At 37.7% G+C, this 24,734-nt stretch overlaps 1 protein-coding gene across 1 annotated transcript in view; it reads right to left on the minus strand.

Annotated features, from left to right (window-relative positions):
* Nucleotides 1-6,912: 6,912 nt before the first annotated feature.
* The window catches only part of efna2 (ephrin A2), a 120,398-nt gene continuing 102,576 nt past the window's right edge, over nt 6,913-24,734 (minus strand). The window contains exons 3-4 of the mRNA NM_001123420.1: nt 9,558-9,623; nt 6,913-7,080 (exon numbers count right to left, since the gene is read on the minus strand). Of these exons, the coding sequence (NP_001116892.1) occupies nt 6,962-7,080; nt 9,558-9,623 (185 nt within the window). The 3' untranslated portion in view covers nt 6,913-6,961. The remainder of the gene's footprint in view (nt 7,081-9,557; nt 9,624-24,734) is intronic.

Raw genomic sequence — 24,734 nt, forward strand, 5'->3', positions numbered from 1 at the left:
CTCAATTTGCCTCAAAGGGGGTTATTTATCAGTAACATTTTACTTTCTCTCTTCCTAAATGGCATCCAGGCCTTGAAATTATCTAGTGCATATGCCAGCAGACGTGCTAGTATTGTCGCAAACTCAAAATGTAAGGCTAAGATGTATTTCTGGTCTTCTTGGGGTTTTATCCTGTCAGTTAACTTTTAGAGTGTTTGGTAAAGATGAACTTGATGTGCTGATGTCTTAATATGTTTTCCTACTTTTGCCAGGACAAAAGTTATATATTAAGGACCATGTATCCGACTGTCAAAAAATGCATTATTCCTATTAAATAGTATTAGTTCAATGGTTTCTGAAGTGTAGGACTTGGCTCCTTTTCTTTACTTGCTTTTTGATCTGCCTAGTTAGGTCTGTTACAGGCCTCTCCTACCCGCAATACAATCAAATACCTTTTAGGTAAAGAATTATCTTGGTCATATGACTAAGACCTTTTGCAGTAAGTATGTACAGTATGTGTGTTGGCAGCGTGTCACAGGGATAGGTGTATATACCACCTCTGGTGTAGAAAGAGATCTACTAGAAATCCCTAGTGTTGTATCCTTCTTTAGCACATTCTATATCAGTTTTTATCTCTAATTTATTTATTTATTTTTTAATTCTGACTTTTTTTGGCTGTTTCTAGATCTGGTGTGGATATTTGGGAACATTTTATTGTTTTGTTCTCCATGAAGGTTCTTATTGAGATCAGAAACTAGAGTAGCGTGTGTCTGTAGGTGGAAATATTTTTGGAAACCTCTAGGGGAAAATCTGGCCCCCTGCAAACCGTCTGACCGCTCATCACAATCCACAATGGTAGCACTAGAAATCTGGTACAAGCATGTACCTTTAAAGTAAGACAGGGCTGCTTTTTTTAAGAGAAATTAAGCAGAGACAGCCTAAATAGTTTTTATACTACACGGCTGTATAAAATATTTTTGTATTAAAAAATCATGAACATCTACCACATTTTAGTCCCAAAACCATTATGCCTATAAGGACATTTTTGGGAAAAATAACTGGACATTTTGAGGGATTGTGAAGATTCATAATCTGTATCCATGCATGATTCCAACTTTATTCTGACTGCAGGAAATGCTCCCTTCAAAGTGTGACCACCTGAAAAAAGTAGAGCTGCAAAGACATGTTTATCTACAATGCAGTTTCACAAACCTGGACAAATTAGAATTCTGATGATCTGCCAATAAATAGTCTCTGATCTTTGCTCCCAGGCTAGATTTGAAAACATCAGTGCTAAAATCATCCTGGCTAAAGACTAAAAGAAATATTAGACACCAGCTGTTCTTCTACACCAATATGTAAGCTAATGTGCCCCCAGACATGAGGAAAATGCACAGTGCTGTGACATCAGTTGAGAGGAGCAGGTGATCATTTTACAGGTGACCATTTTGTAAATATTAGTTAATTTATTTTATATAATCAAGCAAATGTAGTCATGAATTAAAAAATCAGTAACAAAAATGTAAACATTCAAGTACATTTAAGTTCACAATCCAAAATGAGAGTCACCAGCTTCATGCAGAACATACCATGGAGGTCAAATGAAATCTTCCTGCCAAGTAAAACACATTACATACAACCCATTTTCACATTACATACAACCCTTTTTCTCAGCTAAGCCCTCTTTGAAGTAATAAAGCAAAGGGTGTGTAGATGAATTGTAGCTGTCATATGCAATTTTATAAGAAATATTAAAATAATTAGGGTACCAGTGGGTCTTAAACATGAACAAAAATATTCAAATTAGGAAATACATTAATTGGCAGTGTTATAAATGGGGTAGAAGACAGAATACTTTGAAGGTATAGTCTCACCAATAGGTATAATAACTCATTGTACTTGGTCCCCTTGGTGGGTGCCCCCCTAGGGGTAATAGCACTTGTATGGGTCCCTTTTCACTCTTGTTGCTACACCTGGCAGGTGTCTCCTGGAGATTGCTAACCAGACTCTATCTCCTCAGTGGATCACAGTGGTGCACTTTTTAGATATTTCTGTCTAAAAAAAATTCGGATTAGATATGATAATTTCTGATGATCGCAAATATCACAAAAATGCTTAAAAAAAATGCAAAAAAAACGGAATAGTCACGATAAAATCGTATTGGCGATCCGAAAGTCACAAAATTTGTTCGGAAAGAGCGGAAAACCTTCTGTGCATGATTTTGGAAGACTCCCATAGGACTCATTGGCACTCTGCAGCTCCAACCTGGCCCAACGAAAGTCACGATACCGAAGCTTGAATGAATCCGAAACTTTCGCACTCAGCGTGACAATTCGATTTTGTCACACAAATTTTGTCGCAAAGTATGAAAAAGTTTCGCAAATGTATGAAAAAGTCACACAAAATACGCACAGTACGACCAAATACGATTTTTTTTGTTGTACTTTAATAAATGTGCCCCATAGTATTATTCTATTCCCCAATTGACATATCGGCTCAGGGTTCTAAGCGTCTTCTCCAGTAATCAAACCTTCTTATTGTCTTTTCTTTGTTACCTCCATGGGATTTCCTGTAGGGAAAACTTACATCTCCTATATGTACTATAGAAAACACTGTGAATTTTTTTTTGAGGGGGGTGGGTTAATGTAAAAAAATGGTCTTGTGTGTTACTTGTCTAATAACCCTATAGCAACCACTCAGCAGGTAGCATTTAATGGTATTATGGGCAAACTTTGGATATTTTATTAAATAATGTTTTCTTAACTGGAGTGCATGCTCTGTTAGACTGCACCTCAAAATAGCAAATTCTTGTACAGAAATAGCAACTTTTTCATTGGCGCTAACATTATAATATGCAAAATGTCAAGTATAATTTTGTGTTTTACTCACTGTTTGAAGTTGAATTTGGTACAGGTATAGGATCCGTTATCCAGAAAGCTCCAAATTATGGGAAGGCCAACTCCCATAGACTCTATTTTAATCAAATAATTCATATGTTACAAAAATATTTCCTATTTCTCTGTAATAATAAAACAGTACCTTGTATTGATCCCAACTAAGATATAATTAATCCTTATTGGAGACAAAACAATCCTATTGGGTTTATTTAATGCTTAAATACATTTTTAGCAGATTTAAGGCATGGTGATTCAAATTGCAGAAAAAATCCTTATCTGGAAAACCCCAGGTCCCAAGTATTCTGGATAACAGGTCCCATACCTGTATTTCATAACTAAAATGTAGCGCTTTAGTGAAATGTAAAAGAAAATAGTTACTCTTACCTGCATATTAACTATCAACGAGCAATGTACTGTGTCATATGCACTAGAGCATTTTTCCTCTACATGATGATTTTATTCTTTACTTACTTATATATTATGTATAATTTTTAAAAGCTGTAAAACCTGAATTATCACTGAAGTTAACATGCCCTCAAGTACTAGTGGTTGCTTATCCTTTTTTTTTTCATTTTTTTATTTATTGTTTTGGTGATATGCTGCTTGTCAAGGTGCAAACTGCTGACTAATGCATCAGCCTGTTAGAGCAGCAAATCTGTCAGCAACTCATATCATTCGTTAGTTGTATGCTGCTGAGAAAAAAGTTAGGTTGAGAACCTCTCAAATAATTTTTAAATATATAAGATAAAAATAATATAGACTATATGTGAAACATATTTATTAAATATCCACTACAATTTAGGGCATTTTTAATAAAAGGGAAAATCCACATTGACATCAGTTTACTAAGGTGTATTTCAAATATGCAAGGCCCACTGCTGAAACGGGGCTAATAAGTATCCTGCTATTTGAATGCCATATAAGAATGGTATTTCTAGATACCAAAGGGCAAGGTGGCTGTATAGAAAGCCGTAGAGCAGCTGAACTATAGAAACATTTTTGAAACTACTGAGAATTTAATAGTTTTCCACTGGAAGTGCATTCATAAGGCTATGGCATTAATGTGACTTTCAGTTCCTTTATTATTTACATTTTAATTTAAATTCTGCGTATCTATAAAACATATCTTACAACGTCTTCCAAAATGTCTTTTTTAGTGGATTTGTTGCCCATTCGCCAGCATCATGTCATTTGATCAACACACTACCTTGTATACATTTAAACCTGTATAAACTCTTTGGGATTACCTAAAATGGAAACTAAACCCAAAAACTATTTTTGACATAATAAAAGAAAATGTGATTCTAAGCAACTTTCCAATATATATTTATTAAAAATGTAATTGTTTTTAACATTTTGAAATTGTATTTAATTCAGAGTCGTATCTGTCTGTCTGTTAATACACAGGCTTAATAGGCAAAATACCTATAACGTGCCATTCCCTCACATTACCTTTTACACAGAAGGCAAAGAACAACATTCTGTTTGGGACTGGAAAAATCCACAGCTTTCATTAACAGACAGGAGCATTATAGCCTTATAATCTATGGTTAAAACTTATAACAGATCCAAAGGAACCCAAACCCAACTGTCAGCACCTTGTGAGACCATTAACCCCAATAAGCTTGTATCAATGTTATGTCTGCATGTTTTTCTGTCTGTATAAGGAAATATAAGTTGTAGTACTGGTGACTATTTCTGTTCCCTTTAAAGTGAATACTATCCTGTCTTGCTTTATGGCATGATGTGTAGGAGCTGAACCAACACAGAATTCTGTTTGGGAGACCTCATTTATAAGAAAGGACTAAATATGATCCCTGCATGAGACGCGACTAGCAAGTCAGTGAATGTGTAAAAAAATGTATATATGTGTGAAATAGACCAGATCATTTAAAAAACTTGGGATGATAAAAAGGGTGTAATTTTGTGACACAGCTATCTCTTTAATAAGTCTAGCTATGCTCTCAAAACCATGTCTTTTATAAAAATTCCATGAAGGTGACCCCTCATCATTGTGATTCTGTATCATGTGGCTGGCCATAGCCCGAGATTATGAAAAAAAGCCAATTCTACAAATATTCATAAATGTGTTTCACCCTTGCAATGTATTCTTTAAGAATCATAAATCTTTACAAGCTCACATAGTAGTTTGGTGTACTTAAAACTGCCAGTGGAACATTGTTCAGATCTGCATTTAATATAGTAGTAGTTTAAAGAGAAAAAAAATTACCCCAGGCAATAGCAGAGAAAACGAGAATGGATAAAATGTATTTTATTGCAAGATTTTGCTTCCTAGTCTATAAATCATACAACTTCCATAAAATTCATTGTCAGCAATACATAGAAAATCACAGTTTATCTGCTGGCTCTATTTACACACATGGATGAAATGTCTGGGACTTGCCCCTATTGCAGGCAGATAATCAGCAGTGAGAGACGAGAACCACATAAGGAGATTATAACAGGCAAATTGCCAATCTGTATTGGCCACTGGAGCTCTGGTAAGTAGTGGAGATCAGGGATCACCCACCCGTAAACTTCCAGCTGTTGTTGAACTTCAGTGCCCAGAAAGCATCCCTACAGATTTTGGTTGTCTGTGGATGCTGGGAAGTGTACCTCAGCAACAGTCGGAAGCCTACTAGTTCACTATCTCTGGTTTAGATTGAGATTGATGTGATTTATAGCCTCAAGTGGACAATCCAGCATAGTGAGCTGAAGTGCAAGTCAGAAATGATTGTTAGTGTGGAATCAGCCCCAAAGGAGAGGCACCAGAATGACACTGAGCTGACAGTCACAGTTACTGATAAGCAAACCGGTAAACAATGAGTACAAGTACGGAGGCCAATGGCACCTTTGCCTTTTATTTAATACATTCATAGGCAGTTACTTTCATATTTTTTTGCAGCACCTTTGGAGGATTTTATTCTTTTTGGAACATCTATGAAATTGGCACTAATGCATTCTGTTTCTTCTAAGACACCCACAAGTTATCCAGCATTTCAGATGCTTATTGAAATCCAAAACAACAAGAAAAAATGTTGTTTCATGTATTTTTTTTTGTCTTTTAATAGAAAACAAAAATCAGGTATAATGGCTCACAGACTGCATTTTTGTACTTTCCAGTTCATCTATTCGCACACACTCTCCCTGACAGAGAATGAATTAATAATATGCAGAACACCCTCTGCTACAATGGACCATTACAGCATTCCAGAAATTTATGCTTCCTCTGTGCTCAGAATACCTATAGTGAATATAAGAATGCTTTGTGCATTCTAAATGACAATACTCTTGTCAGTTTGTAAGGGATCCTAAATATGAATACTTTTGGGAGAAAAAAGAGATAATCTGAACTTGAAATCAATACTCTTTACATGGTACATTTCATTGATTAAGAGTTTAATAAACTGATTCACTGTAGATGGTTAATTATTTAGCAGTACTAGAACAAAATGACAAGTGAAATGCTACAAGGGAAAACATATTTAAGATCTTAGGTCTTTAAATGCCTGATTTTGCTGACTTGAATAAACCAACCGTCCAAAACAGTGGACTCAAAACTGCTCACAGAGGATCATAAATAAAAATACTGATCTTGTTTTCTCTATCTGTTAATCCCAGAGCCACATCTCATTCCACAGGAGTGCAAAGCATTTTGCAGGGAAAATTGTAAAGTAATATTACAGATAACAGGATAAAAGTGTCACGTGTAAACAGAATAAGCCGGAACGCATTTTATAGGCTGGAGAAAAAAAAACTTTACAATGATTTTGTTCTACTGGGACAGGTGCAGGAAAAGCAATAAAAATACAAAATAAAAAGACTATACATTTGGTCTGAAAAATGTAAAAAGCCAGTTGCTGGTAATATTCAAATTCCAGCACACCCCATTTGAACCAGGGGGCTTTTACCATCGTGCTTGCTCTTACATAAATGGTAGCAGAAATGCAGATTGATTATTCATAATCTGGGTCCTCTTGCACTCAATTATTATTTTCTATTTCCTTGTTAAAGGGAGTCTCTTCATTGCTTCTTCTTTTTCCTTCTAGTCTAGGCTGATATCATGGTCATCTGTGACCCAACAGCTACAAAACAATAATAGTCCAAAACAGGAGAAATCCAAGGCTGGGGTGAGGAACCCTGAGGCTTAGGCCCGAATTATTGCTGGTGAAGATAGGCTCTGGAGACTCATAGAGAGAATCATCTGAGGCAAAAAGGACAAAAACAATTTAAGAGATAACATATTTGTTCAGATCAGATGGAACACTTACGTACCTACTGTACGTAACTATACAGGAAACATACCTGTATGAATGCATTGTGCAGTGACATGTAGAGTAACTTCATAGGTTTTCCTTTTATTGATATCATATAACTTTATTGACAGCTTTCTTGCTAATGTAATTTGGTTGAAGTGGTTAGAGATAGAATGTTGAAATGTCTCACCAAAACCAAAAAAACTCAGAATATGGTTCTGATTTATGAAATGTTGAATCCAGAAGGATTCTCAGCAGTTTGATATTTTGCCAATTTATAAAAACATTCCTGATGATCAGGAACTTTTCTTTTTTTAACCGACACAAATATCAAACCTGTATCAGTTATTTGGGATGTGTCCAAATGCTTTAAGCAGGCAAATGCCTTGCTGATCTATGGGGAAAGAATGCCCAATATTTATGTCACACAGGGAGAATGAATTTGGAAAATTATATTTCACCCTGGAATTAAAACACTTTACAAATAAATAGAAAATGGAATTAAAACAAACTATTACATTTTAAAGACGTAAGTATTTTTGTTTATGTTCATAAATCAACTATTTGTTCAACCAACTATATTATTGGTCTCACAGTGTAAGGATGAACATACTAGTCTGGGGCATAGTGGTGATGCCACTGAGCTGACTTGGTGATGTCAGTACTGGCACGCCAGGACTGATGAAGGCCCTCTAGACACCAGGGATTCGGAATGTGGTGTCCCAGTTTACCCAAATGGCTCAAAATTTAAACTTGCAAAATGCCAATAATACCAACATAACTTTGCAATTTGTTGCTCTCCATTCTGCTGGTTACTGTGCCTGTGGAAGGCTCTCCTGATTACATTCTTGATTTGGTCTCTTTTCAAGGCAACCTGTTTTCAATTTGCCCTCTAATGTCTGTGTGCCTAACTTTGTGTGCATAAAAAAACGATTTTGTCCCTACTTTGGAAAACCGTGTACACACTTTGGGGCTGATTTACTTACCCACGAACGGGTCGAATGGAGTCCGATTGCGTTTTTTTCGTAATGATCGGTACTTTGCGATTTTTTCGTATGTTTTGCGATTTTTTCGGATTCTTTACGAATTTTTCGGATCCAATACGATTTTTGCGTAAAAACGCGAGTTTTCCTATCCATTGCGAAAGTTGCGTAAAAAGTTGCGCATTTTGCGTAGCGTTAAAACTTACGCGAAAAGTTGCGCATTTTTCGTAGCGTTAAGTTTTAACGCTACGAAAAATGCGCAACTTTTCGCGTAAGTTTTAACGCTACGCAAAATGCGCAACTTTTTACGCAACTTTCGTAATGGATACGAAAAACTCGCGTTTTTACGCAAAAATCGTATTGGATCCGAAAAATTCGTACAGAATCCGAAAAAATCGCAAAACATACGAAAAAGTCGCAAAATATTCGTTTTCAAGTCGGAACTTTTCCAATTCGGGTCGGATTCGTGGGTTAGTAAATCAGCCCCTTTGTGTGCAGAGAAAAGTGTCTGTTACCTAGTATCTGTTTGTACAGGTATAGGGCCCTTATCTAGAAAACCATTATTCAGACAGCTCCAAATTACAGGAAGGCCATTATTACTATTAACATTTATTTATAAAGCGCCAACATATTCCGCAGTGCTGTACAATTAAACCCAATAGGATTGTTTTGCATCCAATAAGGATTAATTATATCTTAGTTGGGATCAATTACAAGCTACTGTTTTATTATTACAGAGAAAAAGGAAATCAGTTTTAAAATTTTGAATTATTTGATTAAAATGGAGTCTATGGGAGACGGGCTTTCCGTAATTCGGAGCTTTCTGGATAATGGGTTTCCGGATAAGGGACATACAGAGTAACATATAAAGTCAATAACCGATACAAGAGGTGAAGCCCTACCCAAAAGAGCTTACAATCTACATCTCCTATATTACTTAATACTATAACTATAATTTTAAGCAAATAATTCTTTTTTTTAATTAATTTCTTATTTTCTGTAATAATAAAACAGTACCTTGTACTTGACCCCAACTAAGATATAATTAATCCTTATTGGATTAAATAATAAAGTTATAGAGATCCAAATAACAGAAAGATGCCTTATTTGGAAATGCTCAGGTCCCAAGCATTCTGGATAATAGATCCTATACCTGTACTTTCATTCTATCTTGCCTTATTATGTTGGCAGTGTTGTAATACAGTGTACCCTGTCTTGCCTGCCAGTAAACCTTACTTGTGCCAGTACCTACATTCTGCCTCAGCCTGTGTTTATTATGCTGGAGTTTAGTGATAGTGCTTAATATTCACATGTATCAGTGTAACTTTAATGGGGAAAATGGCATTGAAACTATTTGAACGTTAAATGCTACTTGGCATACTCAAATTTCAGGTATCAGCCTTTATGTTCAAATCAGTTTCTGTAGTTTGACTGGTACTTACTTGTTGGACGTACGTAAACTTTAAGCCTGAGGCAGGGTCTATCCACCATGTTTGGAGGAGTGGATGCTGAAAATAAAAAGACAGTCTGAATGTAAAATCAAAATTATTTATAATTTAATTTTGTGCAATCTATACATTTTTTGTGTATAAAAAGCAAGAATTTAGTAAACAAAGTATTTATTTTTACTTCTCATACAAACAGCACAGATTCAATTATATGTTGATCTCATTGTAATTATAAAACTTTAAGTATGTGACAATTACCACAGCCACAAAAAAAAATTGTATAATAATGTCTTAAAATTAGCTTTCAGTAGCTGACCAAGAATGGACCAAGGCATTCAACTTAGCCACATCGGTATATAATGATTAGGGCAATAAAAAATTACAAGGTTTTACACCCCTACCAAAGGTATTGCTCCAGTTGCACCCATGCACAAAAGTATTTTGGTAATTGTTTCCAACTTTATGAAAGACTATAATCCGATTAGGAAACTGTTATATTAAAAATCTAAATGATTTATATAATATATATATATATATATATATATATATATATATATATACAGGTATCGGACCCCTTATCCGGAAACCCATTATCCAGAAAGCTCCGAATTACGGAAAGCCCGTCTCCCATAGACTCCATTTTAATCAAATAATTCAAAATTTTAAAACTGATTTCCTTTTTCTCTGTAATAATAAAACAGTAGCTTGTAATTGATCCCAACTAAGATATAATTAATCCTTATTGGATGCAAAACAATCCTATTGGGTTTAATTAATGTTTTATTGATTTTTAGTAGACTTAAGGTATTGAGCTCCAAATTACGGAAAGACCCCTTATCCGGAATACCCTTGGGTCCCGAGCATTCTGGATAATGGGTCCTATACCTGTATATATACTGTATATATATATATGCTATGCAAATGGAGATTGTGCAAAAACTTCTGACTGTCACTGTTTATTTTAAAACACGAGACATTTAACAAACAGCAACAGCTCAATTAATGTTCAGTTACACACAGCTAGAAAAAACTGCCAGTTTAACAAAATGTTCACTTTGAGCACAAACAAGTCTCATTATGAAGTTGGTACAAATGTTTTCCTATCTGCAGGAGATGAGTCTTCTTCTGTCTCCATGAGGCAGTCGCCTAAACATTGTATGATAGCTTGGCCTTCTTTTACAATAATTTTTTTTTTACAGTGGCTGAGTTTTTGTTTTGGAAAGGTGGTTTCTTTTGACTCTGCTCACCCTAGATGATGACAATAATGATTATTATCACTATTATTAGCATTATTAACATGTATTTATAGTTCCACCATATTCCACAACACTGTGCAATAGATTAGAGTTAGAGTGTGGTATGTAGTAATATGTACATAGTAAAAATACATATTGCTATGTCATTCATGATCTTATAGCCAGACTAGCTCTTTTGGGCAAGGCCCTCTTTATCTGTTGTGTCAGTTACTGGTTGCTTTTACACCTATTTATTGAACAATGCTGCAGAATATGCTGGTGCTTTATAAGTACATGTTCCTAATAATCATAGGTAGATAGATAAATTACAGGACGGCTAAATTCCATAGAGGTAATTTAAGCAAATATATCTTTAATCATTGTCCTTTTTGCTGTAATAATAAACAGTATGTAGTACCTGATGGTAACGCTGCATTTATTCATATTGGCACAAAACAATATAGAGTTTATTTAATGTCTTGTGTTTTTTAAGGTTGATGGTGAGGCAAATTATACAGAAAATCTCAGATCTGAAGAATTTCAGAAACAAGATCCCATATCTCTGTGTGTGTACATAATTAGATTGTAAGCAGTACAGGTTGTAACCTTTTCAGGTACAGGTTGTAACCTCATCCTCTGTCTCCTAAAATGCAGTACTTAATCTTTTTCACTGCACATATATATATATATATATATATATATATATACATACAAGGAAGAGTGGAGCACACCCTATAAAAGTTCAAATGCCCTGGGTGCTGGCTAAAATGAGGCAATATATGGACAGAGAGCCGCACACACAAGGACTTAACGATAAAGTGAAAAAAATTTTATTAAAAAAAATCCAACGTTTCGAGTTTAATTTTGGACAGTACACTGCCTGCATAAAGTTCTGATATACTCCCTCTGCTTGCATAGATCTCCTCCATACTGACTACACCTCCCCTGGGGCAAAAACTCATGTAAATGATGAACAATCTATAAATTACTATATACAATATTATTATATTATTTTATATTACTAGGGAGAACAACGGGCCGCTCCACACAGGACTTATATAGAACAAAGTTTGTTTATTAAAGCCAAAAACAGAGACTGACATTTCGGCTGGTACATGTAACTTTGAGAAAGTCTGGTGTACCAGCCGAAACGTGAGTCTTTGTTATTGGCTTTAATAAATAACCTTTGTTCTATATAAGTCCTGTGTGGAGCGGCCCGTTTTTCTCCCAAGTATCTCTACATTGAACTGAGGACTGCACCCAGTCATCGGATTCTTCATTTTTCATGAATGCCTACCTCATGGGACTTTGTGCTTAATTTTATATTACTATATATATATATATTTTATATGTAACATGGCAAAATTATCCAAAAAGAGATGAAACCATTAAACATCCAAAAAATATTAAGAAAAAATGAAAAAAGTCAATTTGTGGAACAGACTTAAACCACCAATACACAGAAGCTAATTTCTTCAAAGTTGAAACCTGTATTTTGTTTAGGTTTTATAGCAGAGAACAACAGCTGTGATTTTGGGATAGACTGTAGGCTAGCAATCTGAGCATGACTGTTGAAGCAACAGACAATGATTATAATCATCAACATCTTTATTTTTATATAGTGCTAATTATACACTGAGAGGTACACAACATTTTTCAAGCACAGTGAGTCTGTGTGAGCTGTTTCGCTTCCAAACCATGTTTGGTGCCTGAGGCGCAAGGACAATGTACAGCAAGCTAAGTGATTCCAGCAGATAGTAATTCAGTTAGAATTGCTAAATGCATGATATACAACTTGAGTAGAAGGACAAGGTAGCATATTGTTATTGAAGGGCATAAATATGATTGGTGTTACATGTGCTTATGGTTTGTGGAGTCCTTTAAAGTTCCAATTCAAATTATACAAAATAGAAATATATAAAAATATGCTTATGAATTCAGTACCCAGAACAAAAGTTTACTACTTGACCCCAGACTCACTGGTTTTGAAACTATTAGTGCTGAAGTAAGTTAGGTAAATTTTTTGGCATGTACTGCATATTCTTAAATAGTGAATAAACTGTAGTCGATTTAAAAAAATATGGGTTAGACATAAAAAAAAGTACATTAAACAGATACATCAATACAAAGTCCATAGCTGCGCCTTCTATGTTAGTTTCTAAATAGCCAATTAACCAAAAGATAGACAACTACTAGAAGTTAGAAAATTGAAGTAAAGATCTGATTGGTTGCAATCATGGTAGAATATTCTAAATAATTCCACCTAGGCATAACTATTATATTTAGAATATCTGAAACATTGTAGCACCCTGGTTTTACTTCAGTTGCCCCCTGCCGTGTCCAAAATCTGCATGTAAAAAAGTTGGTGCACTAGCATAGCCATATTGCTAGGTCAGGTGATATATATATTGGATATTTGTTCTTGTAAGTGTGTAAGTTCCTATCTCTTGCAGAATAGTTTGAAGATAGTTTTAAATAATATATATGGGGACTCTGAAACTGTCAATTGTGGCACAATTTTTTTCAGTTAAAGCAGAGACTCTACCTAGTAAAAGATCAATATACTGTATTTTTGCATGTAACATGGGCCAAATGTCTAAAAGGCTTTTAGTCTTGTGGAACCAAACAAATGTTGAAAACATAAACCACAAGGCTAGAACTTGAACCTTTCACTCCAAAGAAATGTAAATACAAAATCTAAAAGATATACATTTTATTCTTCAGCATCATAGCAATTCATTAAAAACACCCGTATCCCATAAAAACACATTGATGCAGCAGCTACAGAGGGGCCCTCCTATAGAATATAAAAGTATACCGCCTTAAGCAATTGATGTAATATTATACTATAGAAAGATTATTTTTACAAAAATGAGAATCTGAGTAATTTGTGAATGTTAGTGAGTAGGCAGTCTCTTAATATTGTAACTTTTCCAATACTATATGTTCCAGCAATGCACTTCTTAAATCTTAAATGTCCTCCAGCTTATTCATGAGGCAAGCTTCTAAATTCTAAATAGTGCGTGATATAAATTATGAAAAATTGAAAATCATTCAGTGTGCAAACAATACTTAGCTTGCTCCCATTCCTTGGTGCAGATCTGCCTGACAGCAAGATCTCCAATGACTCTAGTAAGCAGCACTTGTACCTCTGGGTATTTCCACAGAGCACCTTGCTAAAAGCCTGCATGTATTTAGACCTCAAATGGGTTAGTAGGATCTTAAAGGAGGGCCCTCCATTCCCAACTGCCTCCGAACTCCCTCGATGTCCTTTTTGTCACAAATGTGATTTTCACACAGTTCACTTCTTTATGCATGACTTTTAGTCTTGTATTTGGTTTGAGTAATATCTCCTTTCTCAGGCCTCTAAAGCTGCAGAACACATGCCAGTTGTGCTTATACAGGTCATAAAATCTTACAAATAAAAACTCCTTCTATGGTAGAGACTGAAACAATCTTAAGTATAGGCCCAACATATAAAACAATATGCATTTGCAAGTTACATCAAGTTATTTTTATAAATATATAGGTACTAATGTATCCAAAAATACAAGGACATTGAATGTGTATTGAAACCAAACCACTTTGCAGAATAAAATGTAATTAAATATATAAAGGCTATAACCTGCACTGCAGAGATAAGGCCTATCATAGGGGCTATTAATAATGCTCCACCTGACATAAGTTATGCCCTCTGGCACCTAAGCAGAAGAAGTTTTCATTAAAACATTTTGTGCCTACTGTTACAGATTTTTGTAGCTGAAAGGTGGAAAAATGAATTATCCTCTCTTCTCCCACAACAATAAATATCTAAACCTGATAAATAATGTAGGGATATCAAATTTTTACTGCAACCCTTCCACGTGCACATAGTATCCACATAGTGGTAGGCAGCTACATTGATATTTGTGCTTGGTTTTTATCACATAGTACATAAGTTTAATTGTTATGGTGCACACATCTACTACTCACTGTACATATGAGCATTTGATTGTAAGTAAGAATCCCGTGTGCAGATAGGGAAGGGCTGTGAAGTACAATAGTAGTGTATTGTACATAGTGCACTGAAATATATATGTGTATTACAATAATAATAAAAAAAAAAAAAAAAAATATATATATATATATATATATATATATATATACTTGTTTTATGCAATAGTACAGCACCCTGCAATAGAACAAAATGTGGTGCACGTCCCCAACAGGTTCCGATATCCTTGCATATACAATAAGTTCAAGAATGGACAGCACACACTTTAAAGTGCAAAAGGTATATTAAAAGATCAAATTCATACTGTACACAAAATGCGACGTTTCGAGCCCGGCCAGGCTCGAAACGTTGCATCAGGACCTGATGACGATCCTACATGGATCGAAACGCGTAGACTTTTTTGTTTAATAAATTGTTTTATTTTTATACTTTACCGTGAGTGCTTTCTAAGAGACTATATATATATATATATAAACAGGAAAAGTGTCAGCACTCTTAGGATTTTCATAGAAGGACAAAAAAGTCACCAGGGCTTTTGTAATGCAAACGGTGAGTGTTTATTTCCAACGTTTCAGTCCCCACCTGGGACTTTCGTCAGGGAATGCAACAGAAAAGCATACACATCGGCGTTTTAAGGAGGAAATGGCGCCAAGAGATATATATATATATATGGACAGAGAGCTGCACACACAAGGACTTAACGATAAAGTGAAAAAATTTTATTCAAAAAAATCCAACGTTTCGAGTACTAACTGTACTCTTCGTAAAACACTTCCACAACACTATCAGTGCAAAAAAGCCTCAGTGCTCCTCTTCAGTTATTCAGGCTCACACTGTGAGTCAGAGACATGACTACCGTGGCCCAGCAAAATGATTCCAGCATAGCCAGCTATTTGGAATCCCCAAACAGTATGACTTGAAAAAAAACCTAAATCCAGGAAAATATATTCTAGAAATGCTGTATTTTATATGCTTCCTTTTGAGGTAGTACCACAACTCGTGCCCCAGAGGCTAGATGTGTCCTGCAGGTCACTAGTAGGACAGTCTAGAGCTAGATAACACCTCAATATCACTGTCAACAACAGTTCACTGTCTCCTGCCTCTCTAGAGCTATCTTGAGGATGTCAGTGTACTGTGGACTAAAGTTGAGAAAAATGAGTAATTGTGTAAAGTCATCAAAATAGCAGAAAACAAGGACATTTTTTATGTATTTATTATGCATTTAAGGTGCAAATCTGAGCACATCTTAGCAAATGAGCTAACTGATTCATTATGCAATCTATGGGCTTGAGGTGGCCTTGGGCTTCTAAAAAAAGACCAAAATATAAGATTTATTAGCACTTTGTCTAATTCCTTGTTTAGTGCTTATCCATGAAATGTCTTTTTTTTTTTAATTCCATAAGGTTTATGTGCATATTTGTTGGCATGACAGTGAAAAAAACTTGTGAAAAGAGCAATACATAGATTTGATAACCAGACACTGTGTCTTGGTAGCGTTTTACTAATTCTGTGCAATATGCTAAACAATAACAGGCTTTACATACCCTTTGTGGGAATTTAAGCAGAAGTTGAATATTTTTACATATTGTGGTGCTTGCAAATGTCATTGGTTGAAGGACTGAAAAACAAAGATGCCAACCAGAAATGAAGACAGATTTTTCCTACATTTCTATATATAACTGTGTCATTAGAGTAAGTATGAAATGCATATATGAAGAAACTGCTTCTTTAAATGGCCTGTCACTTGTGATTCTGCAGTAATTTAAGCACTTAGGCAGCTTCAGTGCCAACACCAGATTCATATTCAAGTGTCTAATTTATACAAATTTCACCTTGTCATTGCTTTGTAATTAGCGGCAATTACTGTAACGCATAAGCAAAATCATTTAGCTCTTTAAAAAAGCCGCCCCCTCTGGATATGTAGCAGCAATAGTTCAGATCTCAGAATTGGGAATCTCATATGAATTATAATTTGCTATATCTTACTTGATAATGCTCTTATAAAACATACATGCAGAAATCAACAATTAGCTACTCCCTAAAGGAACTCAAGACGAAACCCTGTGTCTCCGATAAAGGCAACTGGCAATTTTTCAGGTATTGTTAAACCAGAGCTTCCATTAGCCAAGTCACACACAGGTCAACTGAAACAATGTAGGAATTGCCTATCCTTCAACAATAAAGACTTTAGGGCATTTTTTACCCTTGCCAGACACAAAAGCTATGCTTACTAATAGCCACAAAATTGTGCCCATCAGTGTGAATGTACACAGCATGCAGTGCTCACAAGTGCATTGAAACCCTGTACTTAACTCCAAAACATAGAACATGGGAATCTAGACCATAGGCTCAGGCCTAGGGCAATAGATTTTTAGTAGCATTATGTTGCCAGTGCCACATCCACACACAGGGCCAGAACTAGGGGTAGGCAGAAGGGGGCAACAGTGGGGGTGCTAGGCACAGACCTCATCCTTCTCATACCCTTAGTCCGGAACTTCATCCCCCACCTCCATAGGCTTGACTCAGCTTTGCCTCCTCTCACCCCCTTTAGCTGGCTTCCAACTATTAAGTTATTTGAATCTCCTACGTAGTCCCTAGTACTTTATGACAGGTCAGAAGCCAAACAGAAGTAAAGGGGGGGGGGGGTTTGGTGTGCAAGCCTAGGGGCTCCACAGACGAATCTGACCCTGTAAAAACCACACACCCAAAACCTGGCTTTTAGTAATTTTATTATAACCCAGATGTGACTACTGAAAGAAATTCAGTGTTTCAGGGTGGAGTCTTTCAGCCAGATCTGTAAGGATAAATCAAGATGACAGATAAAGGTTTAAAAATGGACAGACTTGTGTGCCATAAGGCCTAAACTATGTTTATGTAACTTATAATTGCAGAATGTACTGTAGTTCTGAAGCTATTAGTGCCATGTTCTTTATAAAATACATGTATGGGACATATTATTCAGAATGCTGGAATGCTCGGAACCTGGGGTATTTCTGATAAGGAGTCTTTCCATAATTTGGATCTCCATACTACTAAAAAATTATCTAAACATGAATTCAACCAGTAGGGTTGTTTTGCCTCCAATAAGGATTGATTATATTTTAGTTATGCTTAAGTATAAGGTATTGTTTTATTATTACAGAGAAATAGAAATCATTTTTTTTTTAAATATTAATTATTTGATTGAAATGGAGTCCATGGGAGAAGGCCTTCCTGTAATTCAGAGCTTTCTGGATTACGGTTTTCTGGATAATAGATCCCATACCTATAATTTTCTTTACACATGTTATATGGTTGTGGTAAGACATGCAATATGTAAGGCTATTTTTGGGGACAAATATTTTAATCTGAAGTTCAGTGATTTTTAGTATTTTTACAAACCAAAAAAAAATAAAAAGTATATCCTAAAGTGAACAGCTCCACCTTCTGGGGATTGATGCACCAAGACTCAAAGCTGTAAGGCTGTGCAATTGAACGCCTATTCTTTGATGCTGCAAAAAAATATAGTCGCTCTTTGTTGTTTTAACATTTCTCCTGGGTAAAGCAATCTTTTAGCTAGATTAATAGGGGTAAAAGACAGACAGACAGAAATGCAAGAGCACTAAGAGGTATAAATGTGTGTTCCATGGTACCCATTTAGAGAGCACTTCTGTCTGCAGTGTGTCTGGGCTTTTGTACTTAGCGAAAGATAAAAAAAATGGTGTAATGGGGGCACAAAGCACTCCTGTCCCTGATGCACCCTGTGGACACGATCCACTCTATCTTGTGTACCTGAATGACAAGCAGGAAGTGTCAGACACCCATGTTTCTCCCACATCCACCCCTCATGTATTTAGCGCTACTTAACACAGGCAGCACTGTATTCATAAGGCAAATGCAGTTCTCTGTGCTCTGAAACAGCATCGCTGCTATCTGCATCACAGAGAGCAAAGTGCAAAGAACATAAAGAATTGTACCTGTTTTTTAGCATTTTGCACCCTGCCTTGCAGGTAATAATAAATGATCCTTACAATGTTATTGTTCAATTATAGTGGTTTCATCTGCTGAACTTAATTTTTTCAGTTCCGGTCCTGTCCAGGGAATTATGCAGCTTGGATGATTTCTTGAACAAGCAAATTGGTATCTATATATATAATTTTCATACCTCCCAACATTTGAAAAATAAAAAGAGGGACAAATCTTTTTGGTGAGTGCAGCACTGCAATTTTTTTGACCATGCCCACTTTTGTGGCCACGCCCCAATTACCACACCCCATCCATTTTTTTTTCAAAAAATACTCCTTTTATATAGTTGAAATGGCGGGATCAGACGCAAATGTACTATACCCTCATACTGTACTACCTAAGGAAAACAATACAGCAACTCCTACATATAAAATACAAATATAGAGAGAAGACAGTCAGTTATAAGTGAAATATAACTATGTACCAGTTTCCCCCTCCCCTTACACAGTACCCCCAATAGCCTAAAAGACAGTACCACCCATACACAGTGCCCCCATACACAATGCTCCCCATAGAAAGTGCCCCCAATTGCCCCCATACACAGTGCCCCCATACACAGTGCCTCCAATTGCCCCCATAGAAAGTGCCCCATAGACATTAACCCCCATAGAAAGTGCCCCCATAGACAGTAACCCTCCATAGAAAGTGTCCCCATACACAGTACCCCCCATACGCAGTGCCCCCAACTGCTACCATAGACAGTACCCCCATACAGAGTGTCCCCAATTGAGACAGTTCCCCCATACACAGTGCCCCCAATTGAGACAGTAACCCCCATACACAGTGCCCCCAATTGAGACAGTGCCCCCTTACACAGTCCCCCCCATACACAGTGCCCCCAATTGAGACAGTCCCCCCCATACACAGTGCCCCCAATTGAGACACTCCCCCCATACCCAGTGCCCCCAATTGAGACACCCCCCCATACAGAGTGCCCCCAATTGAGACTGTCCCCCCCATACACAGTGCCCCTAATTGAGACAGTCCCCCCATACACAGTGCCCCCAATAGAGACAGTCCCCCCCATACACAGTGCCCCAATAGAGACAGTCCCCCCCATACACAGTGCCCCCAATAGAGACAGTCCCCCCCATACACAGTGCCCCCAATAGAGACACTCCCCCCCCATACACAGTGCCCCCAATTGAGACAGTCCCCCCCATACGCAGTGCCCCCAATAGAGACAGTCCCCCCCATAGCCAGTGCCCCCAATAGAGACAGTCCCCCCCATACACAGTGCCCCCAATAGAGACAGTCCCCCCATACACAGTCCCCCAATAGAGACAGTCCCCCCATACACAGTGCCCCCAATAGAGACAGCCCCCCCCCATTCACAGCGCTCCCTTCTTCTTAGTCAGCGGCTCCTCTGTGTATGCGGCTCCTTATGCGACGGTGACAGGCCCTTTTATAAGGTTGCGCCCCTGGGTACGTGTGACGTCATTACGCACGGGCGCAACCTGTCACCACCGCACAAGGAGCCGCATACACAGAGGAGCCGCTGGGGAAGAAGGAGCGCCAGCGTATCACGCTGTCCCGGATACGTCAATGAATGTTCTGCATTTCCGTAATTTATTACAGAAATGCGGGACATTCATGGAACTATCCGGGACAGCAGGATGCGCTATCAAAACCGGGACTGTCCCGCGGAAAGCGGAATTTTATATGTAAATATATTGTCAAGCCTGTACAGACCCGTATTTGTGCAAAGGCCACAAAGGCCTGGGCCTAGGGTGGTAGGACTTTAGGGTCGGCATCCCACCCAGCTGCATCTATATTTTGTCCACCGGGGACACCGAGGAGGTTTAATACCTCTTTTAATCTCCCGCGCAGAATCCTCAGTGCTCAGGACTCATGAATGAAATCTTGTGTATGTGCACATGTGCAAACTTCTGCAGAGTGCGTACAGGGACTACCTAGCCTAGGGGCACACAATTTAGAAATCTGGACCTGGGTCTGGATAGGTATGTATATGCACTGTGGTCATTTGCATACCCCCCAACTGTCCCGCTTTCCGCAGGACTGTCCCGGTTTTAATAGCGCATCCCGCTGTCCCGGAAAGTTCCATAAATTTCCCGCATTTCCGTAATAGATTACGCAAATGCGGGACATTCATTGAACTATCCGGGACAGTGGGATGCGCTGGCTGGAGCCGGGCACTCCTTCTTCTTCAGCAGCTCCTCTCCTTATGCGGCTCCTTGTGCGGCAGTGACAGGTCCTTTTATAAGGTTGCGCCCTGTGCGTATTGACATCACACGTACGCACGGGGTGCAACCTTATAAAAGGGCCTGTCCCCACTGCATAAGGAGCAGGAGCCACTGAAGAAGAAGGGGCATCTATGGGGGGCACTGTGTATGAGGGGTACTGTATATGGGGAGGTATTGTATATGGGGGCAATTGGGGCACTTTCTATGGGGGCATTGTGTATGGGGGGTACTTTCTATGGGGGCACTGTGTATGGGGGTACTGTCTATGGGGGCACTTTATATGGGGGGTACTGTCTATGGGGCAATTGGGGGCACTTTCTATGGAGGGCACTGTGTATGGGGGTACTGTCTATTGGGCCATTGGGGGCACTGTGTGTGGGGGGGGCAAAACTGGTACATAGTTATAACTCACTTATAACTGACTGCCTTCTGTCTATATTTGTATGTAGGAGTTGGTATAATGTTTCTCGTAGGTAGTACAGTATGAGGGTATAGCACATTTTGGATCTGATCCCACCATTTCAACTATATAAAAGGAGTATTTTTTGAAAAAAAAATTGGGTGGGTGTGGTATTTGGGGCATGGCCACAAAAGTGGGCGTGGTCCAAAAAATGTTGCCCCTCTTTTTATTTTTCAAATGTTGGGAGGTATGGTCATTTGAAGGGGTTGAAATTGATAGGCTAGTGGCTAGTGGTTTTATTTGAAACCCAATTTAACTAGGTACATATGTAACTATGTAGCTTCTAGCAAGCCTTCCAAGTACCTAGTAATTCCATGCACTCTGTCGCCCCCACAACTAGAAGAATTGCTAGTGTAGACAGAGCCACCATGAGATATTTTTGGGCCCAATCCTACTTAGCTAGCATTGCCCTCCCCCAAAAGGGGCCACTGTTATTTGTCCACTGCCAGCCTAGACCACCTGTTTGGTGGGTCTGGCCACTTAAGTAGAATGGTACCCAAGTTAAAAAAAAAATGCCCTCAGGCCTGCTATTTCTTTACAAGAAAGGGTCCAAGGATATGACATGAAAGCATGACCAGATGAACATGGATGCAAACAGTGCTCTAGGTGTAACTCCCTATTTTCTCTTATTACCTGTCCAGTGTGTTAATGCCAATTTATGTCAGCAACGGTATTTACCTGTGCTAATTACACTTCTTACTGTATGTACTATGGTTTTTACACCATAAACAATGAGTTTGACCTTACTATCAATATACATATATATATATGTACCTGTATATACAACCCGGATTCCAAAAAAGTTGGGACACTAAACAAATTGTGAATAAAAACTGAATGCAATGATGTGGAGGTGCCAACTTTTAATATTTTATTCAGAATAGAACATAAATCACGGAACAAAAGTTTAAACTGAGAAAATGTACCATTTTAAGGGAAAAATATGTTGATTCAGAATTTCATGGTGTCAACAAATCCCAAAAAAGTTGGGACAAGGCCATTTTCACCACTGTGTGGCATCTCCCCTTCTTCTTACAACACTCAACAGACGTCTGGGGACCGAGGAGACCAGTTTCTCAAGTTTAGGAATAGGAATGCTCTCCCATTCTTGTCTAATACAGGCCTCTAACTGTTCAATCGTCTTGGGCCTTCTTTGTCACACCTTCCTCTTTATGATGCGCCAAATGTTCTCTATAGGTGAAAGATCTGGACTGCAGACTGGCCATTTCAGTACCCGGATCCTTCTCCTACGCAGCCATGATGTTGTGATTGATGCAGAATGTGGTCTGGCATTATCTTGTTGAAAAATGCAGGCTCTGCCCTGAAAGAGATGACGTCTGGATGGGAGCATATGTTGTTCTAGAACCTGAATATATTTTTCTGCATTGATGCTGCCTTTCCAGACATGCAAGCTGCCCATGCCACATGCACTCATGCAACCCCATACCATCAGAGATGCAGGCTTCTGAACTGAGCGATGATAACAACTTGGGTTGTCCTTGTCCTCTTTGGTCCGGATGACATGGCGTCCCACATTTCCAAAAAGAACTTCGAATCGTGACTCGTCTGACCACAGAACAGTCTTCCATTTTGCCACACTCCATTTTAAATGATCCCTGGCCCAGTGAAAACGCCTGAGCTTGTGGATCTTGCTTAGAAATGGCTTCTTCTTTGCACTGTAGAGTTTCAGCTGGCAACGGCGGATGGCACAGTGGATTGTGTTCACTGACAATGGTTTCTGGAAGTATTCCTGAGCCCATTCTGTGATTTCCTTTACAGTAGCATTCCTGTTTGTGGTGCAGTGTCGTTTAAGGGCCCGGAGATCACGGGCATCCAGTATGGTTTTACGGCCCTGACCCTTACACACAGAGATTGTTCCAGATTCTCTGAATCTTCGGATGATGTTATGCACAGTTGATGATGATAGATGCAAAATCTTTGCAATTTTTCGCTGGGTAACACCTTTCTGATATTGCTCCATTATCTTTCTGCGCAACATTGTGGGAATTGGTGATCCTCTACCCATCTTGGCTTCTGAGAGACACTGCCACTCTGAGAAGCTCTTTTTATACCCAATCATGTTGCCAATTGACCTAATTAGTGTTATTTGCTCTTCCAGCTCTTCGTTATGCTCAAATTTACTTTTTCCAGCCTCTTATTGCTACTTGTCCCAACTTTTTTGGAATTTGTTGACACCATGAAATTCTGAATCAACATATTTTTCCCTTAAAATGGTACATTTTCTCAGTTTAAACTTTTGTTCCGTGATTTATGTTCTATTCTGAATAAAATATTAGAAGTTGGCACCTCCACATCATTGCGTTCAGTTTTTATTCACAATTTGTTTAGTGTCCCAACTTTTTTGGAATCCGGTTTGTCTATATATATAACATAGTCATATAACATAGTCCATAGGGTGCACACCATTTGCAGCAACAAACCTGAGTACTAGTGCCGAAAGAGTGCACTGGAACAAGAGCAGCACTCTAGGATTTAAAGAATTGTGGTATGACTATGTCTATATTTACTCTTTTGCAGTTTGCACCCAGGCACTCTCTCTAATAAGCGAGTGCAGCTATTTTTTGCATTTTACGTTGGGCTGAATACAAAAACCTCAACTTTTTATTTTCACTTTATCCTCTTGTGTGCCAATTGTGTTGTCACTACCTTTAAAAAAAAAAAATAAAAAAAAAAATATATATATATATATATATATATAAATATATTTATAAAATATATTTTCAGACTGGCACACCCTTATTAAAATTCAATGGGCCTGATTCACTAAAGGGCGATAAAACGTGCGCTATTTTTATTGTGCGCTAAAATTTTTACCGCGGCTTAATTTTGGCGATTTTTCGCACGATTCACTATAAGCATACTCGCGCTTTTTTACGTGCTATATTGCATGCGTTATTTAACTCGCGAAGACTATTTCAATGCGGTATTTGCTGGTACATGTGCTAAATTACGCCCGCGAATAGTCACCGCATATGAATGGTAGCTTAGAAATAGTGTATAAAAATTGTCGCCGCATATAAATGGTGTATATAAATATTAGCCACATATAAATGGTAGCATATAAATGGTATCATATAAATAGTAGATGCTTATAAATAGTAGCCACTAGTGATGAGCAAATGTGTTCTGGTTATCTTTAGTGAAAAATTAGCAAATCTTTCGAAAGATCCACGAAACGGCAAAATTGTTGCTGTGACTATTATTTTTTGACGCTTGTATAAATTTTTGTATGTGTGGTGAATTTTTGCGTGG

This window comes from Xenopus tropicalis, chromosome 1, assembly GCF_000004195.4.
Source record: "Xenopus tropicalis strain Nigerian chromosome 1, UCB_Xtro_10.0, whole genome shotgun sequence".
NCBI classification, from domain to species: Eukaryota; Metazoa; Chordata; class Amphibia; order Anura; family Pipidae; genus Xenopus; species Xenopus tropicalis.